At 34.8% G+C, this 9,826-nt stretch overlaps 3 protein-coding genes across 3 annotated transcripts in view; 1 reads left to right on the forward strand and 2 right to left on the reverse strand.

The window, feature by feature from the left end:
• Nucleotides 1-2,975, reverse strand: part of LOAG_17173 (CBR-GAP-1 protein) — a gene marked incomplete at its 5' end in the record, with an annotated part of 15,990 nt that extends 13,015 nt beyond the window's left edge. Inside the window, 2 exons of the mRNA XM_020449833.1 lie at nucleotides 945-1,199; nucleotides 2,455-2,975. Of these exons, the coding sequence (XP_020306571.1) occupies nucleotides 945-1,199; nucleotides 2,455-2,975 (776 nt within the window). The remainder of the gene's footprint in view (nucleotides 1-944; nucleotides 1,200-2,454) is intronic.
• Nucleotides 2,976-6,866: 3,891 nt separating this feature from the next.
• Nucleotides 6,867-7,301, reverse strand: LOAG_09727 (hypothetical protein; the record flags this gene model as incomplete). Its single annotated transcript, XM_003145255.2, has 1 exon — nucleotides 6,867-7,301. Exon 1 carries the CDS (start codon nucleotides 7,245-7,247, stop codon nucleotides 6,867-6,869), a length of 381 nt encoding a protein of 126 aa, XP_003145303.1. The 5' UTR covers nucleotides 7,248-7,301.
• An 890-nt stretch (nucleotides 7,302-8,191) lies between these two features.
• Nucleotides 8,192-8,578, forward strand: LOAG_09729 (hypothetical protein; the record flags this gene model as incomplete). The annotated part of the gene is made up of 2 exons (XM_003145256.1): nucleotides 8,192-8,310; nucleotides 8,437-8,578. Coding segments are annotated over 2 exons (261 nt in total), but the record flags the coding sequence as incomplete, so codon positions are not given.
• Nucleotides 8,579-9,826: the final 1,248 nt, after the last annotated feature.

Consider the following 9,826-nt stretch of genomic DNA (forward strand, 5'->3'; position numbering starts at 1 on the left):
TACGTAGTACGTTAAGTTAAGTTAAGTTAAGTAAGAAGAAGAGAGAGGAGAGAGAGAGAGAGAGAGAGAGAGAGAGAGAGAGAGAGAGATAGAGCGAACAAGAATCAGAACAAGGGAAAAGCTCAGGCGTGTTAAATTTGAATCAAAATTCTTAATCCCTCGGGATTATTGTTATCCAGACATGATGACAAATACGAAAATGGCAATAAAGATGATGCTCTAATAATGTTGATGATGATAGTTTTTAGAATTTCAACCGAGAGGTCTCGGAACCTGTTCAAAACATCTGATAGATTGTGGTGATAGCACGTACTGAAAATATTGTAACTATTTCACTGCATGTACCTTTTCAGTTCTCATTCTCCTTAGATTACTTACCAAGTTAGGTATTGCTCGTCCCCACTTTCTAAATTACAACTGAAGCATCGAGTTTCCAAAAATGAAGTCCTGAGATTCTACTTCAGGCTCAAGTGGTGCGTTTCATCATGAAACAATGATTTAACTACTACTAGTGAAGATGATAATTACAGATGCTATGATTCAATGAAAGTTGCAAACTAATTATTTCTAAATCGATGTTTTATATCTCATAATAATGATTGCGACAGTGAGTTATGGGCGATTTAATCGTGTTATTACTGGTAATATTTGATTACGGTTACTGTTGGTATAGAAGTGAATCTTTCTTACTATCCGGAACTACTAAACGTCAAATGGAATTATAAATTAATTGACAAGTTATATCTTCATTCTTAGTTCGTTATTAAAGTCCAGAATACTTTTTTATCATAAGGTGGCACTTATATGTACGTTGAGAAATTCTCTACCTGGATTAGTTGTAAACAGTGTAACGACGAATAAAGTCTCTAAAAAGTTTTTAACCGAAGATTTGAAAAACCGTTTAAGAACAAAAACCATGAAATACTAAAACCGAAAGCGGTTACTTTATAGCGAGACATTTCCTGGTTGGTTCGCAACGTACATCTATGCAAATTTGTCCAGAAACATCATTCTGTCTGCTGATGGCTTGTATTCGATACCAGCGATCCTCACCGGAATGTTTGACAATATCACGTTTTCGTATACTCACTAAACCAATTTGTCGCGGTAAGCGATTGCCCACATTTTCGGTTATTAAAAAATGCAGCTGCGAAAAAGTGTTCGAAATTTCGTGAACAAAATCATCGCCAAAACAGCATCTGAAACAGGTAAATGATTCACGAACTGTTCGGTAAATTTGAACAGGGAGTCTATAACTATTTCTTTTAATATTACACAATGAAGCACCAAAAAAACCGTATTTTCTTTTTTTTTAAATCTTGATTTAGCATACAATTTTTTTTCTTTTTTTTAAAGCGAAGATAACAAAATTATGAAATATATAAAAGCAAGCGCTCAAAAATGATTCTGTTTTTCATATGGAGCACGCATGAGTACGATTCGAATAATTCAAATGGTTGAATTTGAATTTCAGAAATCAAACTTATGTGATCCTTAAACTAAAAATAAATGAGTAAAAGGAATACTGGAACGTGCTTCTTAACAATGCAGTTTGGGCCTGAGAATGATGGCCTTTCTCAGGCGACCAATATTGGCGTTTGGATTGTAGCCGTGTAAAGCCGAATGATGTGAAATTTCAAATCAAAAAAAGAAAAATGGAATATATAAAATCAGTTTGAGATTACAAACAACTGATTATCACTTTCTATCGAAAATAGCAAATGATTTTTGCTACGTCAAAACGGTGAATTTAAGTAAAAGTGAACTAAATTCTGTATGGATACAATTTTAGAAAAAAAAAACTCTTTGTTGACACGATTTCCAACAGAGACAAAGTTAAAGTTGGACTTTTTTATGTTTTCATTTCGTCAAGGAATAAGTAAGCAAAAATTCTATATAGATTAATAAAACTACATGTGTTAAAAAGCATTCGTTGACCACATTTTCACATTCAATCCACATTTTTGTGAATCTCAAAATAAAAAGATGAAAATTATGAAATTTGCAATGATGTGATGCAGATACAGTCTTGGCTCTATTGGTTCTTGGCTCCTTAACTTCGGACGTAATGGAATTCGAACCAAAAATTATTGGAATCTGAAGTCGCATGTAGTACCTCTTAAGCTTCACTGTACACTATTCCAAAAATGAAAACAAGTTTAAAGTATGAGTAAAGCACAGAAAACCCACAAATGCAAGTAAAGTTGTTCCTTATTTTTTTCCTTGTCATAGGACGATTATATTCAAGGTCTGCAATGATTTCTGTCTTTATCAGGTATCATTGACCTGTAACCCAAGTAGAAAGAAATTTTGTTCCGAACAAACTGATCCTCAATTCCAGTTTGATGAATAAATCCAAATCCTTTCAGTCAATTTACTAAAACCTTATTAAGACTGCTTTAATGATTAATTAATTTAATTTTCAATGATTTCATAAAAGCTAGCAAAACTTACATATTTCCATTAGCAGTTGATGTTGACTGAAAAATGTTGAAAGTGTCCAATCGTGCTAGCACTGTTACTGGTCGAACATGGTCGTTGTTACTGATATGATTGCTACTACTTCCATTACCATGATTATTTCGAATAGGCAAATTTCGGAGTTGAACGATATTGACACGTAATATTTCAACAAGCCTCAAATATCCATCACAAAGTATCCGTCCAGAACGATGGTGATAGTAGGCAGAACTACCACTGGTATTTGTATTGGTCGCAGCGCAAATGGTGGAGTTACTACCACTTTCAGTGACCTGTAATGTCGGTGATGATGATGATGGCGCAGCACATTTAGCTCCACGAATCACTGATGCTGATGATGATGTCGATGAGGATGATGGAAGCAACAGTGACGATGAAGCTGGTGGTATCGAAGATGAAGATAAAGATAATAATGTCGAAGTTGTAGAGGACGGGGCGGATGTTGACGCTCTGGCCACGGAATGTCCTTGCCCATTTAATTCACATTTGCTCATTACATAACAAGTACTATCTGCAAACTAATAAGTAAATAAGCAATTATTGATGATTATAATCCATAAGCAGACAAGAATTCGAGTTTTGGAGTTCTTTATTAAAGCACAGTTTCGCAACATTATTTACTGCAACAAGTTGCATTGTTCCAAATGAATAAGTTAGTAAAAAGAAAGATATGTCGGTAGGAGTAATTAATAATTCCATATTTACTAACTACTTAAAATCACCAAACGAACTGTTCATTAATTGTTTCTGAATCCTCTTCTTAGCATACTAAACATAATGGAACGCAAACTGTGGAGCATTATCCTAAGCTATATTATTCTCACATAATAGCTAATGAAATCGGTAATAAAATCAAAGATTACAGTTATCACGCAAATAACGTCGGAATAAAACCAGCTATGGACATAAGCAAATATATTTCCGAATTACAAAAACATCAAATTTTTATATTTCAGAAATGTATAATAGTTAGATTAATCGAGATTCCAACTTCACATTTGCAATTATGATTGGATGCAATGTGTGATGCAGCATTGGATAAGTCTCAATTAAGGAAAGTAAACAGATATCATGTAATTTAAATAACTAAAAGCGAATAGATAAGTAAATTTAAGACACAAAGGAAGTCTGTGAAAATTTCTACATAAGCAATACGAGAACATTGAAGAGATCAAAATGATACAACCCTACCGCAAAAAGTATTTGCTCAATGGCAATGGCTTAAAGTTTAAGCCTTAAAGATTTCTCAAGTTCCTAAGCTTCGAAATAACAAAATTTCATATAATACGAAAAGACATACAAAAAAGTGATGCACAGAAAACCGGAAATGATAACAAAGAAATTTAGTGAAATCGTTGAAAGAAGTCAAGGAAAACGATATAAAATCGATTTTGAATTCATTACGATCTAAAAGAGAGATTTCATTTCACTTCTCGACCGGAACATTAATGGAGTGCTATTGGCACAAGATTTTATTTATGCTCACATGTGGCATTACACAGTCCGACAAAAATTTGCATACGAAATGATAAGTTTAATTTTAAGCGTAAATTCAATGAAACAAAGTTTAATTTCGAAAAAGTTGGAAAGACAAGTTAAATCCATCAAGAAATGAAAGCAAAGAATTTTCATGTAATTAATTCATAAATTTGTTTTATCTATTTTTAGATCATTTTCGCTTTCCTTCAACCTTAGGGATGAATGTACTGCCAAATAATAAAAGAGCCACAACATAGAATTGTCGAATTAATATTATTCCTATAATATAAGAAATTGGAAAGTTCATAAATACGTCAAATCTTTTATTTTTTAACAAAAGACACAAAAATATTCATTTGCTTGAAAAAAAAATCAAAGATTCTTAAACTAAATGATACTTCGTGTTATTTAGTTGATTATTGAGTTGACGGAGCCTGACAATAACAGGCCTAATTCGACGCTATGAATAATTTATGAAAGAAATTGTCTAACAGATAAATGAGTTATTCAAAATAACAATCGGATAGCTTAACGAATTTGATTCCCATTGTCCGACTCTCCCATCCTTTCGATAATTGTGAGATCTATAAATTTTATGGATTTATTGCATTATGGCTATCAAAAAAATTGGATAAATCAGACTTCGCGCTTTCCGGAGCTAATTGATTGCTTTACAGAATTTCGTCCGACCTAAGGAGTTATCCCATGACAGAATGAAATCTTAAAAATTGTGATATCCTGCATAAAAAACTCAAATGTTACATGTAACTTCCAGAAGATCGTCGGCCTACCTTGTCGTAAATTTATAAAAACTTATTCTCAAACTGAAACTAACTGGGCAGATGAGGAACAACAGTACTTCCTTTCGTATTTCAGCAGCATAGCGAAGGAAAACTGAATTCAACAGTTGGTCATTCGTGACATTGTCAAACAATGGGTCAAACAGTTTGACGAACTAATCCGTCAAATTGGTTAATTAATAGGTAAATCAGATATTCAGTCAATAATTCAATTAGTGTGATTGACTGTTCAATGTGGGGAGCACTTCCATCGAAAATGCTTTCTTATTTTTTGGAGTGAGAAGAAACCGGAAATTCGTTGGTTGCTGATATCATCGTAAAGGTGGTATTGCTTTGATGATGTTGTCATTAAAGTTGGTTGATGGGTTCCACTGGCTTTGGGTTGTTTTCGATGAGTTCACCTTGGTCGTCTGACGATGGCATCCCATTCGTTGCCATAGAGCCTTGATTTGGGTGAAAAGATATTGATTCGACTACAATTTTAACCGCTCCGAAAAGGTTACTGGCAATCGTTTTGCCCTGTTTGTCTCATTCATTGCTTCATTCCTTTCATAGTTTCTTCCAAATCGCCGCTACTCTTACCGCAGAAGGCCTGGTATCCTTCCTTGATTGCCATCTACAACACATGGTATGGTGGTTGTTCCTCACAAATACAACATTCCAATACAATAAGATTGTTTTATTTAATAAAACAGGAAAGAGGTGATCTCTGCTTTTGGGAAAACCTGTTTGTATGGGTGGGCCCGAATTCCGATATTTATCGACCAGCAGTTAATACTGTATTCATGCATTATAACGTTGATATTACAACATAAACTACCTATTACAGTAAATAACTGCACTATCTACCCTAGATTCTGTGGTAAACTTGCGAAACAGTTCAAAATTAGTTTTGTAAGTGAGAAAATCAGCAATGAGGGAAACACAACGCAGGTTCTTTCCACTCCTTGACACGATACTACCAAATATTTATCCACTTAGGCATGCCGTTGTATATATTCTACAGACTTAATATGCAGTTATGCATAAATATGAATATAAATGTGAATATTTATTTCACCGAAAATTAATCAATACTACCGTTATTCCTCAGACATGCCGTATGTTGAGAATCTCTAAAAGAGGTATCAATATAATTATATATTTGTTTGAGAAGTTGAAGTATTTCTCAGCATATTAAATGTTCTCATTCCTTTAATTAACAGGACCAACGCGATTGGGGGAAACTAACATTCTGCAAATTTTGGAAGACAGTGAAGCAGAAAATGTAAAAAATGACAAGTGGTTGAGGTGTTCAGAGAATGGTCTTGCTGTTGGTGAAGAAAAAAGCTGATAATGATGATAGTGACCACAAAGATGACAATGATCACACTGGACAATGGTGATCATCGAGAGATGAAAATATTTTTCACGATAATAATAACAATAATAATTCAGGTTATGATGATGCTGATAGTGGTGACAGCTGACGATTGCTGATGAGAAAGATAATGGAGATGGTCTCGGAGTGGGTTAATGGAGAAAAGTTTTAATAACTGACTAAAGAGTTCTTTACACGAATATGTCTGAAAAAACTACAGTTAATGACGATATTTGTAAGAAGAAATAAGTATATACTTCGATCATCAGAAATATATGAAAATGAAGGATTTGATATTTTAGGCAGGTTAGGTCAATGACCGCTTGAAATAATATAAGGTAAAAGATATATCACCGACATTACCCGGAACAATTAGATGAATATTCTTTTTGTGCCTTGACGTAATCGCAGGGGTGGTATGTTGCGTAGCGGTCCTTCGGCAGATGATACGAAGTGTGGCTTCATACCATGTATCGATCGGTGACTAATACAATTCTACTTAGTTGAAAATGAACTCTAAAAGAATGAGGTAAAAACATCTCGGATGCTACTTTATCACTAAAATATTAAAAAAAAAAGGATAAAATTTATGACAAACAGATAGGTAATGGAGTGAGAAGCGATGGAAGAAAAGAATATATCTGAGATTATGTAAGAGTGAAATACACATATTAAGCTTAACTGGCAAATGCCAATATTGTAATAAACAACGCTGTTTACAGATCTGATTTCTGACTTCTTCACTTCTAAATTGATTGCGGCGGGTGTTGGAGGAAGGATGGATGTCCTAAAATAATCACATCGATTTGGTTTTCAGGAAGCGCATTTGACAAATGATCCGTATTTGACGAATGACCCCTCGTATCACACATACCACAATTGTAACTATAGCAAAGACGAAGATCTCTTTGCAATGTAAGAGTAGCAGCTAAGACAAGGACGGTGTGGTCGTAGTTGGGTGCGGGCGTATCGCCTTCTGAAGCATTTAACAATTTATCACTCGCATTACTGCATTTTCGCTGCCTCTGTGCCACACACTTTCCTGGTACATTTTTAATTGCTTTTCTTCGAAGTATAATTAATAATCTGCTAAGGTAATTCCAATGACCTAACTCTATGTTGAACATTTTTATCAATTCTTGGCTCCTTCAATATTACTGTTATAAAAGTTTAAAATAAGCTGAAATATCAGTACCATAATTTTTGGGATTGGAATACTGATGTTAATATTAACCATGTTTCTTTAACATACTTCCGGATATGGTATCAATATGGCGAAACGAGAGCTGTTTTGTAATAAACCCAAAAATTATGCATCGCTGAAAGAAAAACGAATAACAAGTAGAAAAGTGATAAAAGTATGCCTGAGGTAAAAAAAAAAAATATGGCAGATCTCTCAGTCCGTTAGCTGGTCCGTTTCCGAAAACATAAATTTAAATTGGGAAATATTCCTTGAATCATTTGAAACAAAGTCTTTTAGTACTTCCTGCAGAATGCTACATTTCAAGACGATGACGTGTGCAAATACGGTCCTCACGCCAGTCGGGTCCAGAAGAATACCATCATTTTGAAGTTTTTTTGATTAAGATGCTATCGACAGTAGAAAGAATGAACTTTGACAGGGTTATGGGGGTCTGCGTTACCTGAATGTTACTTTCCATTATGAAGGGGCACATGACTTCATTGCTAATGAAGTTTTATAAGATTGTGGAGAGCATTCTCCGTTGGTGCAGTATCCTTCGGAACTAATGCATGTGCAAATCGGAAATCGAATAAGAAGGGAAAAAAGTGTCTTAGATAGGACTAGCGTCACTTCAGTGGTCAGCACCTGACCACGTCTTATTACGTAACAGTGTTATGAAGATGTCTGGTCATAGACAATGTAATGAACTGACAAGCATGCCTTAGAAACTGGGTGGTTTCAATGGACGGATGCAAACTACAGAAAAATACACATATAAATGGATCGGTCCGGCCTGTTGGTAGAACTCAAAGAAGACAAAGACGGGTAAAAAAGGAAGCAGCACTTTACGTACTGAGTTTTCCGAAGTTACGGAACACCTGATCTACTATGGGGATTATATCAATTGCAAAAAGAGATGCAGTGATGCTGATAGTGCTTAAGCCTGGTGCTGTTGCTGATAGTGAAGAAGAATCGGAAGCGGGTTATAGTCAAGTGCAATGCTGCAAGTGAATGCTGTATCCGGAGTACCTCCCAAACGATCCTGCGACTACAACTACATGCAAAACAGGAAAAAGAAGAGCAGTCGGCTGGTTGATTTGTTGTTGCAGGTAGAAACAGCATCAGTCAGACAGGAAGGAAGTGGGAGGTACTGCGGACAGATGTTTGGATGAACAGAGGGCACTTCCGGTCGGTCCTTCGGCTCTTTCTCTGATAGTTGTGTTGAAAAGCTTTGCGACGATGTTTAACACTGCGGCACTGTGCAGTTCAGCCGCGGTACGTATAATTTGTTACACGCTGGTTCTTTCTCTAAACAAAAGATTTACAAGAATATCTACCACCTGCGGTCTCAGCATCTCGCAACTTCGGTACGACAATAAGGAAGGGTTCCTTTCTACATGATCTTGACGGAAAACTACTGTTATGGTTGAAATGACCGAAAGGCTACACTATAAAAAATCAAGAGAGTGTCTGAAGATAGGCTGGTAAATGAATTTCAAGATGAATTTCAGCTGCCCAAGAACTCGTATCTCTGGATTATCTTGTCTCGAAATGTCAAAGATCCTTTGAAAAACTTGTATATGTTGGATTTATTGGTGACGTAGTTGAATGATAATAACTAAGACAGGAAAATATGGCAATATTGATAAGTTCTGCCATATTCACATGCACAGTGATCTCGACAGTGCTAATTGGTTTAGAAAAAGAAAAAAGGTTTTATCATGCTATTTCCCTTTAGATGTGCTTAATTCAAGAGAAAATTGTGAGGTCGATGGTATGGAAGTTCCATCTTGAACTGAAATAATTGAACAATAAGAGCAGTTGTCACGATGAAATTACGAGCAGTAATAATGTAAATGGAAAGTTTGTATGACCGAATAATAATGGACGAAACTCTCAGCATTATATCAGTTATCAGTTATCATTCATAACTCATTGGCATAAAGTAAATTCATTTCTAAGCCTTCTTGAGTTTCCCTGGCCATACTAATATGATTTGGCAGAAAAATTGTCTCAACTTTTGCATGGACGGATGACATTTAAGTCTAGAATTTGTGAAATTAAGCAGTTAAGATTGAATACTGAATTAAATGAAATCGTTTCATCTCATTTGCTCATTGGTAATTTGCGACTACCTCAATATACTCTTTCTAAATGCCATACATTTTAGTGCATTTTAATAAAAGATGCATAGGGGAGGCAGAATTAAACAATGTTAAGAAGGATAAAAACAAAGAAGATTGCAAATGGGTAGGTAAGAGGGAGAACGGGGAGATCCATGGGAATTTTAATTCTTTCAAAAAAGTTCCCTGGCTTGTATACGATAGTCTATCACTCTATATAGATATAGTTACAAATATATATGTCATCCAGGTGAATAGTGAGAATGAAGAGAAATGTATGGAATGTGCGACAATAACACTTAACAAGAGCGGAAAATGGGATTGGAAACATATATATATATATATATATATATATATATATATATATATATATATATATATATATATATATATATATATA

This window comes from Loa loa (assembly GCF_000183805.2).
Source record: "Loa loa unplaced genomic scaffold supercont3.47, whole genome shotgun sequence".
NCBI classification, from domain to species: Eukaryota; Metazoa; Nematoda; class Chromadorea; order Rhabditida; family Onchocercidae; genus Loa; species Loa loa.